General features: G+C 42.8%; 1 protein-coding gene across 1 annotated transcript in view; it reads left to right on the forward strand.

The window, feature by feature from the left end:
• The window catches only part of FRK (fyn related Src family tyrosine kinase), a 60,141-nt gene extending 42,915 nt beyond the window's left edge, over window positions 1-17,226 (forward strand). Inside the window, exons 5-8 of the mRNA XM_024200496.1 lie at window positions 5,526-5,684; window positions 9,580-9,765; window positions 12,729-12,890; window positions 16,910-17,226. Coding sequence (XP_024056264.1) covers window positions 5,526-5,684; window positions 9,580-9,765; window positions 12,729-12,890; window positions 16,910-17,121 — 719 coding nt within the window. The 3' untranslated portion in view covers window positions 17,122-17,226. The remainder of the gene's footprint in view (window positions 1-5,525; window positions 5,685-9,579; window positions 9,766-12,728; window positions 12,891-16,909) is intronic.
• The last annotated feature ends 7,128 nt before the right edge of the window (window positions 17,227-24,354 follow it).

The raw sequence follows: 24,354 nt of genomic DNA on the forward strand, positions 1-24,354 counted from the left end.
TAAATCTGATGCCATAGAAAATTTGGGGTAAGAGTTCCAAATACACGCATTGACTTACAGTTAGACAGGCTCCTAAGTCACTTTTGAAAATGTTACCCTAGGCCCCCTAGTATGAATGAAACTGTGTTGGGTATAGGAGTGCAGTAACATGTCACAGATCTAGTCACGCTCCTCCTGCTGGATACTCAGACTATGATGAAGGAATACAAACACTGAATCCCATGTGCTGTAGCTTGCTGGAGCTATGCAGAGTTTAGGTGCTGTGCCTGGCTTTGGGCCTCTAGAAACTCAATCCAGTACTGACCCTGTGTCTGAAACCTATCTTGGCAGTGGGGCCCTATGTGCCATTTTCCTCAAGCCTCCCAGTGACTCCTGCATATTCCACAGAATGCCACCAAAGGTGCGAGCCTTATGGATTGCAGTTTACCTTCGGGGGTACACAACAGTGAAAGCAGACACAAACTATGCACAGGATTCTAAAACACAATTGCTCTTTACTTAACAGCACGAGCTATACACAGATCTAGATAAAATAATAAACATACCTGTATATACTTTCTCTGCCTCAGTTTCCTCACCACTCTGTAGTTTTTGGGGCTTGGGCAGAATCCTCTGGGGTATCTGGGATCCTTCCCTGGCAGCTCAGTTTCTCCTCAGAATCATGGAGCCTTCTCTAGCACAGCTAGATTTTCTGACCTTGTCTGGTACTGCTGTTACACCAGAGCTCCCTTCTACGAAAGCATGCCTGTTCTCTTCCTCTCTCCTGCCTCTGAAAAACCTTTTCCCTTATTCCTCCTTGCTTTGCCACCTCTGTCCCTTTGTCTTGTTTTGGAATTTTTCACTCTTTTCACTCTCCCCATCATGCAGACAAATTGGAGCAACTAGCTTCAGCTCCTTAGCATACCCATTGTTTGGTCAGAGTACAGTAGTTAAGGTTTCAAAATCACCCATTGTCCCTGGTTTGGTAGGCACATGCTGTACCCTCTGTCAGCAAGTGGTCAATTCCACTTCCATATAGAGGAACTCCTGGATACAATAATTTCATAATTATTACTTTGTAACACCAACCAGAATTCAAAAATTGTACAGACGAATTCTCCAAATTGTCACATGTCTATTGTTTAGTAATGAAGCGGGGGAAAAGCTATCAATAGAATAAAAGATAAAGAAGTGACAGTGTCTCCAGAGGGAAGGGGGGAGGAGTTAAAGGTGATAATAGAAATTGCAGTGTTGAACTATTAGGAGGATCAGAAGATGAATCCATATGGATTCTGAATCAGTTTTTCCTGACCATTTGGAAACTGATTTCTGATCCTGCCAATGGTGGATTATGGAGCCCTTCAAAATGTCAAGATGATTTGTCTATAGTCTTTACATTAACACAGGGTTTCTATTATCCTCACTGAAGGAGTCAGAAGATTCCTATTTAAACTGGAGGCTTTTGATTAAAGCAGGGGTAGGCAACCTATGGCACGTGTGCCAAAGGCGGCATGTGAGCTGATTTTTAGTGGCACTCACACTGCCCGGGTCCTGGCCACCGGTCTGGGGGGCTCTGCATTTTAATTTAATTTTAAATGAAGCATCTTAAACATTTTAAAAACCTTATTTACTTTACATACAACAATAGTTTAGTTATATATTACAGGCTTATAGAAAGAGACCTTTTGAAAACATTAAAATGTATTACTGGCACGTGAAACCTTAAATTAGAGTGAATTAATGAAGACTCGGCACACCACTTCTGAAAGGTTGCCGACCCCTGGATTAAAGTAATACAGAGGCTTATGAAACCTCTTTAATATTTTTTATTAATTCATCACTATTTGAAATTCTTTTCTTTGGTGCCAGCCTCATTTGTGAAGATAGCACAAGCTGTCATGTTATTTTTCACAACTGTTTATACACTGCTTTGACACCAACGCTGCTGTGTTGGCCAGCCACTCCCTGCTATTGTCCAGACCATTTTTATTTTCTTTCCTATGAGATGGCAAATCTATTTCCTGGCCAAAATTAGCCTTGTTCACTGAAAATAGTACTGCCCAAGAGTAAAACCTGAGGAGAACATTTGTCAACGTTTTTCACTTCAATCCTGGTTTTTAATGCAATCTCTCTGATCTCAGAAGGCAATGTATATTGGACAGACAGGAAGACAAAAAAGGTTTATTGGGGCATGACTGAAAACACAGTCACTTAAGACCTCAAATGAAAGTTTTAGCAACACATTCTTGTAACTATTTACATTGTACAGAGAAAGACAAAGTGTCCACTGGGGGCATGCAGGTGCACAAGCATAAACCATCTTGCGTTGAAAAGTTACACTAGGGACTACAAGACGCAGGCCAAGAACTGCAATGTTCAGGCTTCTGGCAATGAGGGTTTTGTCAGCCCATGAATGACACTACAGCTGGGAAATAAGGGTTCCCTTGTCACATTATTGTTTCCAGGCCACAATGATTATGCTGACTTGCCTTTAGGCCTGTCGGCCAAGAACTACAGAATTTTGTTGAAACAAGCAGTAATCACAACAACTCTCAAAGAAACATAGTAGAAGCAGTTTCTTTCTTCAGAGATTTCCTTATTTGCTCCCTTATATGTTTCTTTATCTTTGACTCTGCCTAACAGAGTCTGTGACTTTTTAGGCACTTACAGGGAAAGAGTTGCAACAGATACTCAGCAGGCTTTCTTGCATAGATGCAGCAGAACACAGTAGTGCCTTCTTGGACAGTGAATGCAGTAAGTCTTTAAGTTATCGTTCACTCCATAGTCTGGTCTTATTGATTCCAACTGTCCATCAGGTATCTGAGACACAGTATACTCCAGTGGGTAGGGCACTAGCCAGGAGATGTTGTTGCTACTCCTGGCTCTGCCAATGAACTGCTGTGTGAACTTGGGCAAGTCACTTTACCTCTCTTTGTTTGTTTCCCCTCCCAACCTTTGTCTTTTTAGATTGTAAAGTCTTTGGGAATGGGATTGTCTCTTACTATCTGTCTATACCTTACTGAGCTCAATGGGCCCTCTAGGCCCTACCGTAACAATAATAATAATCCCTCTCAGACTAGCTACCTCCATCTTCCCTGAAACCATTTCTATGATATTACTACCTCATGGACAATTGTCTGCTTCTGAAATTCCTTTTATCCATTTCCTCGGCACACTCTCTTGTTTTATCTTCTTCAGTTCATCCCAACTACTTGACATACAGCATGTCAATAATATTTAGTCTCTGTGATATTCCTCAAAGAAATCCATTGCAATTTATTTACCAGAGGATCCTTCTAACCAAAACTGAGTGCAACAAGCATTTCTGTTTATTTTTATTGGGCAATTTTACTTTGTTTCTGAGACTTTGTAAATAGCATGGAGGTCACTCTGGTGGTTGGCAGGTGAGCCCCTGTCTCAGCTTCCCCACACCCTGGGCATAAATAAGTCAAAGAAGGCTTTTCAATAGTAAAGAGCACCCTCTTTAGAGGGTTTCATTTATTTAACAGGAAACGATAACATGAAACAAAATGAAAGCTTCAATCAGATACTCCACTGGAACTCTGCTCCTGCAATAATCATTTTTATGTTTTAGTCCCTCTAGCCCTGAAGCACTCCCAGGCTAGATTCCCTGCCAGGAGTTTGGGTCTCTACTGGGTATTCAGCCAGATGCCAGTGTCTCTATCCCCTTGCCCCCCAATGTGTTGTCCTTTGCTGAGCCAGTCCCTAGTGACTCCCCAGGAGGTTCCCTGCCTAGTTCATTCCCTTGGGATGCTTTGGTCCCTTGCCTGGGAACACTTTCTCTCTGGGCCTCTTCCTTCTTCCATGAGCCTCTGTTCTCTAGGAAGACACCACTGGGTGTAGCTTCCTATCCAGCTCCCTGAGGAGCGTCTCTCCTCAGGAAGTTCTTCTTTTCTGGGTTTCCTGACAGAGCCCTCATAAGCTTGTAGTAGGCCCACGTACTCCTTATTTAATTAACTGTCACCCTGTTACTTAGGTTCTATGTGGGTGAAACCAGACAATCACTACGTTCTTGAATGAACTCACGCAGGAAAATGATAAAAGACAAAGACACCCTATTACCTGTAGGTGAACACTTTGCACAAAACGGTCACTCTAAATCTGACCTGTCAGCCCTCATCCTCAAAGGAAACCTGCACAACACTTTCAAAAGACAAGCCTGCAAGATTAAATTCACAACTTTGCTAGACACTAAAAATCATGCGCTTAATAAAGACACTGGATTTATGGCTTATTACAACAACCTGCTTATTACAATAACCAACTTACCCCCCTTTTTGTCCTATCACTACAGGGGTGCTAACAGGCCACTTCACCTTGAATGGTCCCTTAGAATATGTTCTAACGACTTATGCTAAACTATCTGTTCCACCTTGTATTTAGCTGTAACACTCTGAGTACCTTTCTCAGACCTGAAGAAGAGCTTTGCGTAGTTCTAAAGCTTGTCTCTTTCTCCAACGAAGGCCAGTCCAATAAAGGATATTATCTCACCCACCTTGTCACCCAATTACTTAGGCCCATAGGTGGATCTGAGTTGGCTCATTCTCCTTAGTGGAGCCTGTTACAGGTATGCTGGGTGCCTGACCCCCTCAGGGACTAGTCCCTGTGACAGACTTCTCAACTTCTACCTCAGGCAATCTCTCTGATCCTGCTATAGTAGATATCTCAGGTTAGTATATTAATGAAGACATTGTTTTTGGCTAAATCCCTACCTGCTTATTATGATTAACTATAATACAACAGTTACAAGGTTGTGGGGATCAAACAGCAAGGCAGGGCCGGCTTTAAGCTGATTCATCCGATTCCCCGGAATCGGGCCCCGCACCTAAGAGGGCCCCGCTCCGGGGGTCTTCAGCGGCATTTCGGCTGCGGGGGGTCCGCTCCGGGGGTCTTCAGCAGCATTTTGGTGGCGGGGGGTCCTTTGGTGCCGTGGAAGACCCGGAGCGGACCCCCCGCCACGACGTGCCGCTGAAGCCCCGGACTGCCACCGGGTATTGGAATCGGGCCCCGCGGGTCATAAAGCTGGCCCTACAGCAAGGTTTGTTATTATTTCTAAATAAAAAGTAAGTCTTAAAAGAAAACAAAAGGAGTATATATAGACAAACCAACAATAGACACTATTTATACTTATTCCAGAGGGATATATATATATATATATATAAGCTTGTAGTAGGCCCACGTACTCCTTATTTATATATATATATTATATATTATATATATATAATAAAATCTAAGCTGTACATGGTTATCCCTCTAGCAAAGTGGTTCCCAAACTGGGGTTCGTGAACCCCTGGGGGTTCGCAAAATGTTACAGGGGGTTCACGTGAGTTCTGTGCCCCCAGGCAACTGACATGTTTCACTTACTAGTTGTTTTTTTCAGCTGCACTGATTCATTTCTCTGGTTACTCTGAAGGTTTCTGGTGCTGATGTGCTTTACAAAGAGACAGAAGATAATCTTAGTGATTCCCACCTGGTTGCTGGGCCTTTAACATCAGCTGATTTTTTTTTCTCTGTTCTTGCCTCAGGTTCAATGGATCCAAAGGACTTCCTGAGGGAGGCACAAATAATGAAGAACCTTAGACATCCAAAGCTTATTCAGCTCTATGCGGTTTGCACTTTAGAGGATCCAATTTATATTATTACTGAGCTGATGAGACATGGAAGTCTGCTAGAATACCTCCAAAGTAAGCAAAAGACTAAAAACTAATTTCAGATAGTACTGTAGCTTGCAGTTTAGTAAATGCGCTAAATAAAGGGGAAGAGTGCAGTGCTCTGATTTAATATGAAGGCTGTAATATTTATTAGGACTGGGGGGCAAAAAGGGTTTAGAAACCATTGGCTTGCCAAACAACCTAAAAGTAATTGGGAAGGGTGGAGACAGAATTTACATTAGGGTCTTACTCACTTTATAGTGGCCCTGGGGCTTTGTGTTGATGTCCTATGCCTAAGGCTAAGATTTAGTCATGGGCATTTTTAGTAAAAGTCATGGATAGGTCACGGGCAATAAACAAAAATTCATGGCCCCGTGACCTGTCCATGACTTGTGCTATTTCCCGGTGACAAAATTTTTGGTGTTCTGGATGATCTGGGGACACAGCTGCTGCTCTGGAGGGGGGCTCTGGGCATCCGCTGGTGCTGGGGGTGTGTATCTCCGGGGCACCCGCTGGTGCTGGGGGGGGATGTGTCTCCGGGGCACCCGCTGGTGTGCCCACTGGTGCTGGGGAGGGCAGCACAGGACTGCCGCTGCTGGCAGGGGCCCACCCTGTTGGCCCAGGACTGCAGTCGCTGCTGCTGGCGGCGGGGGACAGCCCCGCTGGCCTGTGACTGTCACCGACGTTGCTGGCAGGGGGCCCGGAACCACGGCAGCCGCTGCTGATGGAGGGCGGCCCAGGACTGACATTGTTGGGGGAGGTGGGCTGTTGCAGCTGGTCCCAGGCTGCTTGAGCTTCTCAGGCAGCCCTGGGGTCAGTTGCATCTGCTGGCTGCAGAAGTCACAGAGGTCCTGGAAAGTCATGGAATCCATGACCTCCGTGACAGACTCACAGCCTTACCTATGCCTTCAGTTCATTGACTTAGATAAGCAAGTGTAATAAATGAAAGACCAACCCTAGTCTCCTATGCAGGTATTTGCAGGTGAAACCTCACCATCCTTGATGGAAAAATAGTGAGGAAACTTGGTTGAAACTCATGGAATTTACATGCCTCTATCTGGGAATAACCTGTGCAGGAGAGAGTTCTGCCCACTATTCCTGAACATTTAAGAAGTGATGTTGACTACAACGGTAGAGGTTCATCGATAGCCAGGAAAAATAGTAATTTCCAGTGTGTTACTGAGTCTGGCCACATACTGTTGTAAATATGACATGATGCAGCACAGTGCAAATCAGGCGATCACATTGTCCCTGGCTAAATTCTCCCTCCTCAAAATGTATTCTTCATTTTCTTTGTTTTAAACCCCTCCCCACCCCTCAAACATTTTGTGCAGTGTTTCCTGCACAGTGGTCTGTCAGGTTCTACCATGAAGGGGGCTGTATTATAGTGATGGGCAAGCAATCCTAATGTATAGTTTATTAAAGTGCTTCAGGATCTTTCCTGATGAACACTGCTGGATACATTTAAAGTATTATTTATTATTATTATTAATTGAGCTGTCACCAGGCACATTAATGGAACACAACAGAGCAATATTTTCATATTACAGATATAAATTAAATTGTCTTCAATGTATTATTATTTGTATCAGTTGTGTGTGCAGTGGACCTGTTGTTGCAATCTTGATATTTGGTGAGGATTTACCAAATCCTGCAATCTCAAATGGGGGAAATATTTAATATTGAATTTCACATTGGTAATATGTCTGTCAGTGAGAACCTCTCCTATCTTTTGTCTATTGAATAAGACATTGTGACTGATTGGTGAGATCACGATGCATCCCTGAGCTTTCTTTAATATTTCATTTCCTGTAGTAAATTCTTTATAAAAGATGGTTTTGTCTAAAATTGTTAGTAACAAGGGACAGGAGGAGCTGTCAAATTTTCCTTACAGGGTAGAGAATAAGTCATGGGTAGATTTTGTAAATTTATTTGCCAGTGCCTGTAGTTTGAGTGCATTGTCTCGCATTAATATCATGAATTTTTTCAAAAGTACTTGATAACAAACCTAAATCAACAAAGGCTGGGTTATACATTTACAATCAGCGATGGGTATGGGGCACTGTGTAGCTGGAAGTGATGAGGAAGGGAATTGTGACTCTCCGAAGAGCATAGAATAATTCCAAAACACATGCATCCTCCTAGTCACTCCACTTTAGGTATCGTGTGCTCCTGAACTGCAACACACTCCATTCATGGATCTATTTTCTTGTCCAACAGACTGAACAATAAGAGTTAGTGTCTGTTGGTATCCACAAATGCAGAACTGCACTGCGTTATATGGTTCTACAACCTGCTGACAGATTTTCATGATGTTGTATCATTAAGCTGTAAATTGTCATGTAGCTTGATTTTTCTCTCTGTTTTAAAGGTCATGGCTGCTGTTAAACACGGGTGTGGGGAGGAGAAGAGTTTCTGATTCAATAATAGAAGAAAATAATCTCAGTGTTGGATTATCATGACAATCAGTTTAGCCTCAAAGAGGAAGTAGGCAGGGCTAATTTAATCATTAAAATTCAGCCTTTCAGCAGGAAATTCAAGGTTTAGAGATTGTAGACTACAGTGGCACACCATACTGCGGAACACTCTTCCTAAAGCACAGCTGCAAGGTGCTCTATATTCAGGCAGATGAACTGCCAGGAGTGAAGAAAGTGATTCAAGGCCGTGCTATCCACTGTCACTGTGAATCAGTGGGACATCATTAGCTGCAGCAGATTGCCAACTGCAGCTGATATTTTTTTGTCTTTAATACCAAGGCAGCTAGGAAGGATAATCCACATTCCTAATATAAAGAGAGCGCCAAACATGACTGGGATAGCAGTATCTCATTGGACTATTCAAATTTGGAAAGGTTTTGGAGAAGTGAAATGCTATGCAGATATGTTTCCTATTACAGTAAAGCACTTGTGCGTATGCTTCTGATGCAGTGGGTTCTGGGTTCAAATGTCACTCATAAGAGTGATGACTGTATATAGCAAGGAGTTGGTCACTCCTTCAGGGTTAATCACCCTGAGTGCAGAAGTGTCTAAATTCGTCTCTCCCCCAGCAGCAGTTAATCTGGCCTAATATGCCACAAAAGGCCTGAATCTGAGTTGTAATTTGTAATTCATCAGTGACATCTTTTGGTACCTGCCTTGCCATTTATGGTCTCAAGTTACTCAGGCTCTTTCCCTAATGTATTGAGCCAGCCTGCTCTGTTCAGGGGTCTTTTAACACTTTGTTTGAGCAGCATATCTGACTGAGCTAAATTAGTATTTCAGGAAGCTGTTGATCTTACAGAGGGCACAGATATTGTTTCAGGAGATTCTATGAAAGAAGACATTGTTTAAGGACAACTCAAGGAACCTTATCACTGAGGCAACATAGCTAACAGTAAGAACCACTCAGGTGGATTCTAAAGATAAAACGAAGCTTTTACACTTGACAGTAGCCGGTCAATTTTTATGTCAGACTTGTCTGGGGACACTGGCCCTGCCTCACCCTCCATTAATCTTTGGTTGCCAAAAGTGAATACAAATATTAACTGTTAACCACATTTTACGATGGGTGATTTGCCTGTTGGAAAGACAAATACCTACACTGCCACAAAGAGGTAGGTGCCACTTTGTTGGGAAGTGCCTCAACCATCTGAGATATACCCTCAGATCCACTGCTGCATTAGTTATTTGCTCTTTTAAAAGAGCTCCGTCTGGATGCTGAATGGGGGTTGTTTTTCAAGGGGAAACTAACTAACTTCACACCTTTACAGATAATTGCTTAACCTTTACCGTTCTTTAGGACTCCTACTTTATTCCATAGCTTGATGTTCTTGGTTTACAGTGGAGACATGGGCCATTCTTTCCCAACAGCTGACACATTTCAATAACTTGAGAACTCACAGAGACACTGTAAATATTGACAATAATCCCACCTTTTTTCTTCGATACAGATGATGCAGGTTCACAGGTCCATCTGCCTGAACAAATAGACATAGCAGCTCAGGTTGCCTCAGGTATGGCTTACCTGGAATCCCAGAACTATATCCACCGGGATTTGGCGGCCAGGAATGTCCTTGTGGGCGAACACAATGTTTACAAAGTGGCAGATTTTGGACTTGCAAGAGTTTTTAAGGTGGGTTTGGATGAGTTTGGATTTTTTTTGTTATTTATGTATGAGAATTAGCATGAACTCCAGCTGTGCAAAAAATGGTTCAGAAAATTAAGGATGTGTCGACATTGCAAACAAAAGGATGTGTTCTGAACTCAGTTTAGCTAACTCATATTAAAATAGCAGTGAAGACAAGGCATCTTGTCTGTTTGCTCTGGTTTGCAGATTGAGTTCAACCAAGATCTCCTATAGGCTTTAACTCAAATTGCCAAAGCGGAATTGCCATGTCTTCACTGCTGATTTAACCTGAGTTAGTTAACATGGCTGGGATAGCTAACCTGAGTTAAGAACACACCTTTTTTGCAATGTAAACATACCCTACAAAATGATATGTTAATTTAGGACTGGATTGTAACCGTACACTGCAGTCTGGGTAGCAGGCAGTGCTGGATCCTGAAAGTCACAATCCATTTCCTGCTTCCCTCTTGCTGAGGAGAAATGAGGTATGCTAGCATAGACACCAACTTCTAATTGTCCCAGGGGGTGCTCCACCCCCCACTTAGCCCCAGGCCCTGCCCCACCCCCGCCCCCACCCCTTCCCCTAAGCCCCCACCCTACCCCGCCTCTTCCCACCCCTGCTCTGCCCCCAGCCCTGCCCCCACTGCACCTCTTCCCCCAAGCCTCTGCCCCTGCTCCACCCATGGCCCCGCCCCCACTCCACCCCTTCCCCCAATGCCCCACCTCTTCCTGCTCCCGCCTCACCCCCTTCCTACCTCTTTCCACACCCTTCCCTGAGCATGTCCTGTCCCCGTTCTTCCCCCTCCCTCCCAGCGCCTCCTGCATGACGCAGAATGGCTGATCACGGCAGCTGAGAGGCGCTGGGAGGGAGGGGAAGGAGTTGATTGGTGGGACTGCCGGTGGGCGGGAGACACTGGGGGGAGGAGGGAGAGCTTGGCAGCCAGTGGGTGCTAAGCACCCGCTAATTTTTGTGGTGCTCCAGGGCTGGAGCACCCATGGAATTGGTGCCTATGTATGCTAGCTAGCCTTTTTTTGCTGACAGCTTACTTCTTCCTTTGAATGGGTAGTGGCTGGTTCAGGGGCGGGGGGGAGGGATGGACAGAAATGGAATCAAGATTCTTCCCATACCTCATCTACCTGCTTGGGTGGGGGGAGTAGCAGCCCTTTGGCAGCTGTTTCCCTCCTCCCTCCCCAGACATTTGATGCAGGGCCCGGCAACGCAGGTAGCCATCACTAAAGAGCAAGGCCTCTCTAGACGTCCCTCCTCCCTCTCATTCCCATGTGCGGGCTCAGCAGTTCAAACATGCTACTCTCTGAGTTCTTAGTTCCTCATTGAGATCAGGTTTTTCTCTACTGTTTCAGTAAATTGTATACTATGGCATACTGAACATGATGCCACTGGGGGTTAAATTAATAAAGAAATGGCTTTTCAGTTTAAAAGGGGATTTTATGAATTTCAATAAGTAGCTGAAAATATCCAAAGCTTTGGTTTTTTAAATTTTTTTATTTTAATCGATTTATATTTTTGCTCTGGGAAGGATAAAAGAACTTTTGTTGCCAATTGGTTTTCATACCAAGTGCAATGGTTGTAGAAGTTGAGATTCATAATAGATCTGGTATTATGCCCTTATTGTGGTATAAAATGTTGAGCTGACACTGCAAGTACTCCTCCTCATTTTTGATTCTACTGTGAATATTTTTAGCCTGAGATATATTTCTTTTTAAACTGAATATGTGAATTTTGAGTATTAATAAAGGATTTTTCTCCTGTATGTGTTTAGGTGGAGGGAGAAATCAACAGTTACTGAAATTTCTTGTTAAACTTGAACATTTCTAAACTAGTCACCATATAATATATTCCCAATAGTGTTCATTTGGAAATACTCATATTCGTAGGCCAAGGGATTGTGGATTCAGGTTTCATACTAATACTTGTGTAGGAGGGCCTACACAAAGTCCTCTATACTCTAAGAGGAAGAGAAGCATAGTAAACATATATATTAACATAATGAAACCATAGTTTGTTTATACAGATGAGAATGAAGGCCCTGATCCTCAAGTTATCTAAGTGCTTAAATATCTTTGAGGGTCGGGGCCTAAGTCTGTGATGCTAACTGCTAGACATAATCTTATGAAGAAGTGTAGGACATAATAGCAAGGAAAGAACATATCCAATTTTTGTGATTACTCACAATATTATTTAAAATCTGCATAATCTGTATATAAGTTTGCATGTTAAAAAACCTGACAGAGGCTAAGATATGTATGATATGCCCTAGATTCCATTTAAACATTGGAAACATCCTAAAATGTTCCCAAAGGTTGGATGTCCATGCAATAAAACTCTGTAGATGTGGGTCTGTGTAAAGTAAAGAATTAACCCCAGAGAACTTCCATTACTAAAAAATATTTCTCCATGTATTATTTTATATATCCATTGAACTAATATATTAATTTAAAATCAGTTTGGGTCTGTCTTTCAGTGCTTGAAAACTGGTGAAGTGGTAATTAACAAAGTCAATAGCCCTTCAATGCCATCAGTAAATCACAAAACAGAGGTTTCTAAATGCATTAGTGCTTGCTATCGCCTCCTCTGTTTATAGAAGATCAGACCCGAAGCCAGTCTGACCATGCAGTCTCTAGTGCCAACATGATGCTTGTGCTGCGATTTCTGGCAGACTTATGGAATCCTTTCATGCCGGATTCAGAATTCACACTAGCAGGCCATAATTAAGCACAAGCCATTCCAATACTGGGTACTCACTTGAAGTTACAAGTGCCTTAGAAAAGCTTCTGTTGAACAAAGATGTTTCTCATCTATAAGATCCCAGTTCAACAAAGACGTAAGCACATACTTTAGTCCCACTGAGTTCAAGTGCTTGACTGAATAGGGCTGAGTTAAGCACCTGCTTAAGTGCTTTTGCTGAATCAGATCCTAGCTTGGGTTTGTTTTGTTTTGTATGTAATAGTTAGAAAATGAAAATGTATATGAAGCTAAACATGAAACGAAACTCCCTGTGAAATGGACAGCCCCTGAAGCGATCCGCTCCAATAAATTCAGCATTAAGTCTGATGTGTGGTCATTTGGAATACTTCTCTTTGAAATAATCACCTATGGGAAGATGCCTTATTCTGGTAAGTATTTTATTTCAAAGTAATATTTAGATACACTTCTTGATTATTTTTAATCTTTTTCTTTATTGAATTGGAGGCTTATTTAAGGGTTGAAAATCTAAATATGGAATAAAACATCGTAGGTGACCTTCATTCCAAGCTGCTGGATGTCCCAGTCCTCCTGAAAGTTCTCCAAAACCTGTAGTTTCCAGCTATTGAAGACTTGGTTAGTCGGTACCAATCGGTGGTTCAATAGCTTCGCTTGTTGGCTATTCGTCTGGGACACCAGACCAGTGAAGTCCACTGCTGGAAGTTACAATGGGAGAGGCTTTTGTGGACCTGTGTTTGACCGTCTTTATGAAGGTATCACATGGAAGGAGAGATTCCAGTGTGAGATGCTGCATAGGCTCAGCAAGGAGAGAAGAAGAGGGTTTTTTTTATTTTCCCAATTCTGGGCTACTGCAGGGGGGAACCCACATAAAGAAAAGCATAGACTGGATTTGGGCAAAAAAGAGCACTAGCCAAGAATGGATTTAACAATATCATAGCAGAATATGTCTCCAGTGGTATGGGTAGCTATCAGGGAAAAGTGACTATTATTAGCACAAGGTAGGGTGACCATATTTCCCTATACTGAATACGGGACACTTGGTAAAATTACTCGTATTCAAGTGAGTTCAACGGCAATCAATCAGGTTCAAATTAACATCAAGTTGACTGAGCCCCTATTAAAAAGAAATATTGCGTAGTTGGACTCTTTATTTACCTTCTTATCTTTAAGGCGTTAGGGGTCACATGGGGAGAGGTGACACACACACACACACTCCTGCACACCTCTCTCACATGGTGTGTGTGTGTGTGTGTGTGTGTGTGTGTGTGTGTGTGACCGACCAACCCTCCCCTCCCTGCCCAGCACTCTCCACCCTCCATGCCTGGCTGGGGTCCCGGGATGGACCCGCCTCTCCTGGTACCTGCTACCGTGTCTTTCTGAGGCAATGAGTGGGGAGGGGGAGGGCACGCATGGTCACATGGCCCCTGTCCCCAGATTTCTGCCAGGGTTCACACCAGAATGTGGCCAGCAGCAGGTGTTTGGCACTGTGCAGGAGGGAAGGGATGGGAGCTGCTTCCAGCACTGGCCGGAAATGGGACGGGAGTGGAGCCCTACTGACCGAGACCTGGCATGAAGCAGGGGCTGCACTGACGGACCAGCAAGGGGAGAAGCCAGCCCTGCTTGCTGCATCTGCGCCCCCACCACCAACCTTGTGCATCAACCCCCATTGTCGGCCACTGGTCCCCACCCCCCGCTCACCACTGGTGGCTGGGTGGCTGGTGAGCAGGGATCCGGCCAGCAGCAGGACCCACAAGTGCTGATGGGGGTGGGGGGGGAGAGGAAGATAGAAAATACAGGACAATTTGACTGTTTTTAAGAAAAAGTCAGGACACCCGCAGGAGGGCTTAAATACGGGACTGTCCCTTTAAAAATGGGACATCTGGTCACCCTAGCACAAGGTGTCACTAAAATGATAGTTTGTTATTTTAATTTGTTGTTTGGTGAGGAGAACATAGAGGAGGGCAAGAGACAGAGGAGGGGACAAGGAAGGGGAACTTCCAATTTATCTCCCCCCTCCCTCCCCCAGCCTATACCTACACAGCCTTTTGTTCTCTGCTTCAATCACCATGACTTCCATTTCAGATGATCCCAGATTGCCACTTCCTGTGCACGGAGCATTTGCAAATTCAGTTTTAGTTTTTTGATGGTGTGATGGGAGGCTTTACTCACTGCTGGGCTGCAATGCCTTCTGGTGGTTCTGGGGATTTGCTCTGTCAGCAGGGCCGGCTCCAGGCACCAGCCTGGCAAGCAGATGCTTGGGGCGGCCGCTCCGGAGAGGGGCGGCACGTCCAGCTATTCGGCGGCAATTCAGCAGATGGTCCCTCACTCCCGCTCGGAGCTAAGGACCTCCCGCCGAATTGTCGCCGCAGATCGCGACTTTTTTTTTTTTGGCTGCTTGGGGCGGCCAAAACCCTGGAGCCGGCCCTGTCTGTCAGGCCGACATCCCTTCCAGCGGTCTCACTCCATCACTCTGTCTCTTTCTCTCTCTGTGGCCCCTTTCTTCTCCCAGGAGCTACAGCCTCCTTTTTCATAACTCAGATCTCCAGCCAGGCCACTATGTGGTTCCCCTTCTGGGGGTAGGTCAAAATCTTGTTGCCAGCAGTCTCAGGCAATCTTCCCATTTGCTGGCCCAGGTGCCATTTCCTCGGAAGCTGGTAGGGGAACCTGGGACTGCCCTCTACTCCAGGTTCCAGCTCAGGGGTTCTCTAGTCAGCAGCCAAGGTTTGCACTCCTATTCCTTGCTGCCTTTTCCAGAGCCTCTTCTGTAACTTCTGTCTCTTCCCATTCCTCTGGGTTAGCCAACCCAAACTCCCTCCTCTGATGGAGTAACCGTAAGTTACCTGCCTCTGTAGCCCCAACCACACTGCTCTTCTCCCAGGGAGTGACTATAGACTACCTTCTTACAGCCTTTTTCTGTTACCAGCCTTCTGGCTTTATAACCCTGGTGCACCTCTGCCCCCAGCTGGGCTTCATCAGCCAATTATTCCTTAGCGCTTTCCTCCAGGTGCAGCCTATAGGTTCATTGGCCTATTTTACCCTTCAGCTCTTGGGAGGAGTGGACACACCATCACAGATGGGTTTCATTCTGTGAAACAAGTAGCAAGGAAAAGACTCCCCTTGCTGAAAATATAAAGCAAAATAAGGCCCATCGTCTTTGCTTCATAAAAGCACACTCTGGTCTATGCTTATCTAGGGCATAGCCTGTGTGAACCTTCACATTTGAAAATGTAAGTCCATGTGCCATAATTGTTTGCTTCCTTGATGTCATTTTCAGGACCATGTCCTCAGTAGCCAGTCGAGAGAAAAGGTCATTATGAAAACCAGTAGATGCTCTGATTGCTTATGGAAGGGCTAGGCAATGTTCCAGATGCAGTAGGTCTTAGTGGCTTTTCTAATCCCTTTACCCAGTGGCTTAGATCTTGAGTCCACTCATCACAGGTCAAAGGTGCTTACATCTATTCTACACACATACTCTTTTTCCATTTCCTCTTACAGCTGCTGGTTAAGCTTTCTCCGTCAAAACTTCAGAGCCAACGGCTACTCGTGACACCAACACTTCAAACAGTTCTACTACTTGGTCTCAGTAACCAAACATTACAACACTGAACAAGGAGTGTCAACACAACAAACACATGCTCTGAAATGAGAACTTTTATAACAAGAGGTTTCTCACTGGAATCACTTTGTGACTATTTTAGTTGCTTAGCAGGGGCCCTTATGGCAATTTTAGAAAGGTGTGGTGCGAATGTTATAAATTCCCACTGAGCAATAAGTCAGGAAGGAATTAAACCAGGGGCACCTATTTCCCCCCCATCCTGCAGCCACTCTTGGTAACTGCCAGGAGCCTGAGTGCTGCATTTAATTTGCAAAAGGAGTAATATGCAGCCACCCTTACTATAATTCAGAGGTGCAGTCCATATTGACAATAGGTTCTGATTTGTAGTGTGTTTAATCCAAGCAGTTTAGCATGTTGGGAGTTGTAGTTTCCATGGGCTGTACATGTATATTAAAGGAAAGGATGGCAATAGGCCATATGCTAGTCACTCAGCCACACTTTGGCCATTTTGGGAATAAACATGCACATTTTAATGAGCAAAACTGATACACAGGTAAACATCTGCAAAAAAATAAACAGATTCATAGAACTTTTGAAAATTGATCTTAAAAGAGATTCACATGTGGCCCTCCATTTGTGCATGTGCATTTTTATGCTCACAAATCACTTGCATGAGCTAGTCTTGTGCTCTGTCCTTGTATGTGCACATACACACCCATTTTTACACCCAGTTTGGGTTTTGTGTATGTAGACATTATAATTTTGCCTGCATAGGAGATATGTGCATGCAAAGTCGTGCATGCAAAAATTGAGCCACTTTCTGATAATTTCCTCTTTCTTCTTCTTCTTCTTTTTTTTTTAAATGTATTTCAGGTATGATGGGCTACCAAGTAATCCAGAAGCTGGATAAAGGATACAGAATCCCTCAACCAGCTAACTGTCCAGATAAGCTCTATAACATTATGTTGGAGTGCTGGAATGCAGAGCCCAAAGGACGGCCCACTTTTGAAACATTGCACTGGAAACTGGAAGATTATGATATGGACTCTACATCCTATATTGATGCAAATGCTTTTGTAAAATGAGTGTTGTGGCAGAGACTGAAGAAAATCAAATGATCAGTTAAATAAATATGGTATAAAGGGTAACAGGGAAAGAAATTTCACCTCAAAATATGGGGGAGGAGAGGTTTAAATTATTAGATGAAACTAAGGAATTTTATAAATTGCCAAGGCTATGGTAATGCTCCAGGACACTAGAAATTTTAATGTCGGCCATTGTCTTGCAAAATTAAGAAAATTGAAATGAGGGGGCTTTATTGTTTTTGTTTGTTTGTTTGTTTGTTTTTTGTAAAATAAGCTCTCTTCTATTTATTATTTAAATAATAGACCAAAAGAATGAACAGATGAGATTGTTGCTCAATAAGCACTGTTGCATTTCACGGTTTAGCTACTAGAATGGTTATTTCTTATTCCTTAGATTGCTGAAGCTCATCAGCTTGTTGCTATGAAGGAATCTGATTACTTTGTTGCACAGCAGGACCTGTGCTTTGAGCCTTTTCTTTTCTTTTTAAAATATCTTGTGACTATAATGCTGGCAAAGCCATATTAGATGTCTTGATTGTACATGGAGTGCACATGCCTTTGCTAAAGAGGATAATGAAACAGATATTGGGAAAAGAATTAAAATAGCAGCAAAACACAAACTTTTTGCTTTGTATGTGCAGTGTCCATCTTATGAAATAATCACAATTAGCATTAGTTAACTAAGTTTAAGACGCTGATGATTTTTTAAATTATCCACTGAGGTGCATAGGGACATTTTATAATCCATGAATTTTAAGAATCATGAAGCTGAAAAGATTTTTTAATAATGAAATAGACATGGCCTTAATATTTTGGAGTGATTCTGCAAAATTCCCAACCTCAGCTGAGGCATTTGACAGCACTGTGCCTAGGACCATACATAGACTCAGTAAAATGCTTCTTTCCCCCCTTCTCTCTGTTCCAAACGTATCTGATTTATTTTATATAGCATAGGATGACATTAGGGCCAGCTTCCTCTGCTGCAGGAGAAGTAGAGCGCTGCTGATTATATGCGGGTCTGAGCATTGTTAGCAACATTTCAAATTTTTCCAATTCCAGGTAAATTAGCCAGGTGTATGGCTTCTGCTAAATCCCGAGACCTCGAAGGCTTTTGTGTGCAGCATAATTGTGAACTATATTTTCCCCTTCATTTTCAATTATTGAACTATAGAATCCATTGTAGTCTGTAATATTAATACAACACATACTATAGGCTCAAAATAAGTATCTAACTACTATCTCCCAATATCAGAGATACAAGGTGTCTGCCAGGAAAATCCTAAAATAGATATAAATAAATGAAAAGATTCACTAACCTAAAATGTGTATGTCTTTCATTGCTTATTCTCTCTGCCATTTCCTTATTTTCTTCTCCTTCCACATCAAGCCTATTTACTCCATTTCAATACCTCCCATTTCCCCCCCTCATTTGTAATCTATTTTTAATCTCCTCTTTTCTTTGTCTCATCTCTTCTTTTCTTGGAAAGCAGCATCTTCTTCTTTTCTACGTGAACCCCATTCTCTGTTGTCCACCCAAAACTCCCTCCTCTATTATATAGTTTCTTTCCCACTTCCTCTTTGTCCCTTTGTATTCTTGTTTTTCACCCCACTCTCCCCACCCTTACCTAATATTAATTACATTTGTAAAGCACTTTACAACATTAACCAATTAACTGCCATAACATTCCTGTGATGTTGGAAAGCTTTACTATCTCCAGAGAAGGAAGAAAAGGTTAAATGACTTGGCCAAAGGCACAGTGGAAGTCAGTGTTGGGCACTGGGATGAAATGCAGCATAGCCTCATGATGATGAGCCACCCCCCTCTTTGTAACAGGAGCTCACACTGACTACTCAGTAGTGAAGCAAGCTCAGCTACTGATTAGTGGCCAGCAACCAGATGGAACTTGTGATGACCATAGCACCATCAGCCCAGGAGGCAGTCCCCTACTCATAAATTCAAGTCTAGGATCCTTACAACCATGGGTTTAACAGGTCCCATGCACAACTTGACTTTTGATAGCCTATTATTTTTCAGGAAAAAAAAAATCACTGCAAACTTTCAATCCTGATGAGGAGATTGCATTTCCGGGATGATTGTGACACTGAAATAGGATAGAAACATTTTAATTAAAAACTGATTTCACCCTTGACACTTATAGAGTTGTAAAATTCAGAAGGGTCCTTGGCTTTGGGCTTCTGTGGCCCCATAGTTTGAGGATCTTAACTCCTAAGGACATTCATGTCATCAAGAACAGATCAAAGGGGACATTTAAGACTTATTGGAATCTTAGTTATAGAAAGCACCTATATTAGATAAACTTTACAGCTGATGATATAAAGGTTACAAGAGTCCTATAGCAAGGGAGCTGTTGCATCAAACTCTCTTACAGAGAAGAAAACCTAACACAAAGAATTTATTGTCATAATTAAAAGTTATATCAAATGGCCCCAAATCCTCTGTGCTAGACAGTATAGTTGGGTTGAAATGGACAGATTCCCATGCTAGCCTTAAACACCTCAATGAATGACCCAGTATGTCTGAAAAAAGCACATATATGTAGGAAACATGTTCCCAGATCAACACAGGACCATGAGCTCATAAACTTGTAATTTCCATCCTCTTCCCTCAAATATGCATATATATCGCATTGGCACCATACACAAGTTTTTTCTTCACTGCTGTATAATTACACACTACATAGATTTTTTTTATTTGTGAAATTTCTATCAAAAACAGTAAAATCAATATTTTTCTATGACTTTATTTATCTTAGTTTAAGTACACTGTAGGCCTGAGGTGTACGTAGGTGCCTAAAGCTTACAGTTAGTACAGGAATTTGTGCATTTCATCCCCAACTGTACTGACTGGCATAGAGGATTTTGAAGGTGCTGGGATATAGTGTAATAACCTAGAAAAAGCAAAACTGTGGACACTTCAATACATAGCAACTCTTCCTCCTGAGGTGAGAGGGGTAGCAGTATGGGGACTGTACTGCATTTCTGAAGAGATGGTGCTCCTGCCACACCAGGAATGGAGATGATTTTGTGTCATCTTGCCAGCTCTGCAGTTAAGTTTCCCTGAGCCAGAGCACTGAATTGAGGATAGCTTGTTTGGCCCAGGGACACTTTCTCAGAAACTCCATGTCCTGTGACTGTAAGAGTCTGGAAATTGGAGTACTTCTTACCTTTTCCTTTTTGTTGTAGAGTTAGATCCAAGCCACAAAATAAAATCTGGCTCTGGATCGGACTGGGGGAATAAGGTGGGATTCAACCTAAGAGTGGCAGAATCTGCTCCTAAGCATGTGCATTTATTCAACTAAAAGTGACTGAATATAAAGGACTTGATTCTCCACAGCCTTGCACCTTTTGTTGTCATTTATACCTATGTGAAGTGGCTGCGACACATTACCATTCTATTTTAGCTCTGTTTTTCACTACTAGTTAGAAAGCACAAGGCAGTGGAGAATTAGGCCCCAAAGAAAGAGTAAAATATAGAGCAGTTTAAAATATTGCTATCTACTCTTTTTTTCCCTCCATTTTTCTATAGGCTGGGTAGACGTAGCTAATCAACTCGTGTGTTGATCAGACCTTGACAGAAATCAAACCTGCTTAGTGGTGGTATAGTGTAGACCTTGGCTGAAATCCTCCTATCAGATTGTTTCCTTAATCCAACCCATTGGAAGCTAATGATCTAACCAGTGGACCAAATTCGGTGATGAATCCTGTTCATGTGCTACCTGAGGCATGTTGCACATACACGAAGAAGATCCAATCCATTTCAAAACAATTTGTATTTATATGACAGATGCCAATTGTAGTCAGAGCTCTTCTCTAAGGCTTGATTTAAATGGAACATCAAGGTTAGCGTTTCCAGTTATAGTGCACACTAAAATGGGTTTAACTTATTGCACTTGATTCTTGAGGCCTTTTATGTTCAAGGTTCTGCCAAAGCAATCTATTGCACTTGTTTTTACTTGGCTCATAGATGGAAAATAATGGATTTAGTTATGAGAAACAGTAATAGATTAAAAAAAAAAACGGACAAATTTCTATGTTTAGACAGAATAAAGGGATCAGGAAGATATAAGTGGAATTTTTCTACAATAGACTAGCTCTTGTAAAATTCACTTCACATAAATTGTACTGAGACACCTTTCTATGTAATGTTTTATTTATGTAATTCAGGGTTTTTTTTTATAGAATTAAATCATTTCATGCAGTCCTTCAAAAGCTCATTTTGACATAAGCTTAAAAATGTCAAGTCAGATAAGACGACTCCCCAGTTGTGTTCTGCTCCGCATTCTTCAAGAACCTCTGAAGAATTAAAATTACATTTTCCACCCTAAATATCAGAAAAGCTGTGAACTTTACTTTTGATTCTTATAAAAAAGTCTTTGAACGGATGGCCTGCAGTCTAGAGCAGTGGTGGGCAAACTTTTTGGCCTGAGGGCTCCATCTGGGTATGGAAATTGGGGGTTGGAGTGCAGTAGAGGGTGGGAGCTCCAGCTGGTGGTGCAGGCTCTGGGTTGGGGCCAGAAATGAGGAGTTCAGGGTGCGGGAGGGGGCTCTGGGCTGGGACAGAGGGTTGGGGTGCAGGTGGGAGGGTGAGGGCTCCGGCTAGGGATGCAGGCTCTGGGGTGCAGGAGGGTGGGACCGAGGGGTTTGGAGGGCAGGAGGGGCTCAGGGCTCGGGCAGGGGGTTGGAGTGCTGGAGGGGGTCAGGGGTGCAGGCTCTGAGCGGCACTTATCTCAAGCAGCACCTGGAAGCTCTGGCATGTCCACCCTCTGGCTCCTACGCAGAGGTGCAGCCAGGTGGCTCAGTGCACTACCCCATCTGCAGGCGCCACCTCTGCAGCTCCCATTGGCTGTGGTTGCTGGCCAATGAGAGCTGCGGGGGCGGCACATGGGGTGAGGGCAGACACCCAGACAATCAGCCTGCACACCTTCAATGCTACTGCAGAAAGAAATTCCAACAGCTCAAGCAGGGAGTGGGTAGTGCATTAGAACCAGTCCTATTTTAACTCTATCCCAGGTCTCACATACAAGATAGACACATTATACCAGATTAGGTTTGGAGTGGTAGATCTGCTTTTCAGATCACATGCAAACAGCCTAGCTACATCACCACCTCAATGATCTCTCTTTGTCTCACGTTGCACCAGGTACCTGGTTGTCCCCAAATGGGCCGAAGTTGGTCCAGCCACATCATCATCACGTTTTTTAAGAAAGGTTTTGTTTTTTTTATTTCATGTAAAACTTTTTTCCTCCCTCAGGTGTTCTTCAAATACCAGCTGACTTTTCTGGGGGGAAAGCGCATTACCTAAGAAACTGTATATCACATTTCAGCAGGAAGGGAATTTTTAGTAACAATGTATTGATTCCTAAAAACCAGGGAAGTCTAATGGTAACTTAAGCACAGCCCCTGAACAATAAAGGTCAATACTTGAAGGCAGCATTACACGTCAGCTGAGCTCTGGTACTTTCAACACAGCAGGTGTTGAGTTTCAGCAATTCTCCTGAGTTGAAACCAAGAACAAATACAAAATTTCTTACTGTTGCACTAGAGCAAATTAAAAAAAAATGAAGCAAGGAAATAAAATTTGTGACAGTGAGGAAAGGGGAAAGCTAATGAAAGTAAGTCAACCACCATGCTACAAGCAACACTGAGCAAAATATGGCCTGATCTGGCAAAGACTTATGTTTAATTTTATGAACTTTGAGTAGTTCCATTGAAGTCAAGTAAGACAAGTCTTTGGAAGATCAGAGCTCAAGTCTGCACTCAGAATGAAACTGCACATTTTTGCCCAAAATGTTTGAAGAAACAAAAAAGATCTTTCATGATTGAAAACGGCTTTTATCACTCACAAGTCCCTGTTCAGAGGCAGATCTGTGTAACTCCCGACTCAGACAGAATGAAACATAAACAACTTCAGAGGAGGACAGGGACAGTCTTTCAACTAGTGGCAAGTGAAGAAGTTTTAGTCACAAATGAAGCAAATCTGAGTTATGAAGTTTACATTGCAATGTCTGCCTACAAGAGCTGGTAGAGCTTTGGGAATATGGACAGGAAGCAAGGCAGGGCTAGCCACTTGAGAAAACAGTCAATGTGCTCCTTCCTACACATAGACAATGAGCAGGGGGTTTCTTAACATCTTTTTCCTGCTATCCACATTCAGGCTAAGGCTTGAAGAGAATTTTACAAACAATGTAGTCTGTAAATGGAATTGAGAGCTTCTCCAGGGGATTGGGAGGAACTTGAGCTCCCCAACATTTGCCTGTTAGTTTCTGTAGAAAAAGAGAAAAAGGAAATGCAGCTGGGGGCCCTGGTTACAACCCATGGAGAGAGTCCGTCGAGGTCAAAAATTCACAAAAATTAGTTAATTGGAAAAAATGATCTGTATGAAAATCCAGCATTTTGCCCAGCTCTAACCAAACATACTTTATGATATTTACCTCTTCTACATGATTCAATGTAGAACAAGTTGAAAGTTTTCAAACGTCAGCAACAATTTTTATCAAAATTTCAAATTCTGAGGAAAAACTGGAGGGATGAAATATTTTCAATTTTAATCCTCTTGTTTTTCTGACCAGGTGTAATTGAGGCCCATGGTGCATCATTAGTTCAGCTCACATTTTATTTTTATTGGCCTGTTGCTAAAATGAACAAGCAACAAAAATGTAGGATACACCAAGTTACAAATGATATGATATGAACAACGAAAGAAGTGGTTTCATTCTTTAGCTATTCAGTTTGGGTGAAATTCACGGCAGTGAAGAACATCCAGGTTAGGCTATCTGCTCCATTTATCCTCCTCTTTAGCTACACACTAAAGCCCCAGTCCTACAATTGTATCCATGTAAGTGGACCCCTGCACCTGTGGGGAGACCAGGTGACTACACTAAGGCTCCATACATGCAAAGGGATTGGCTTACAAGGATTAGAACCTAAGTGGTGCAGGGGCCTTGCACCTATCTTCTGTAATGGTGTAAACTTCACTCTTTAGGACTATATCCAAGAGGTGGGCAAGGCCCAAGAATATGGAAGTTGTTTTAGAAGGAAAATATTTTATTCTGTCTGGAACACAAAAATTAGGCTTTTTCAGACTGAAAATCTTCTGAAAATGACTGTTTCTAAGTAGGATTGTTATGAGTGTGTTGGGCTTTATATTTTGTAGAGGCTTATTTATTTTTGATTTATACAGGGCCATAAATGTACATGGATTCTTACAGACAA

The sequence above is a fragment of the Terrapene carolina genome, unplaced genomic scaffold (assembly GCF_002925995.2).
Source record: "Terrapene carolina triunguis isolate 2854851 unplaced genomic scaffold, T_m_triunguis-2.0 Scaffold42, whole genome shotgun sequence".
Classification (NCBI taxonomy): Eukaryota; Metazoa; Chordata; order Testudines; family Emydidae; genus Terrapene; species Terrapene triunguis.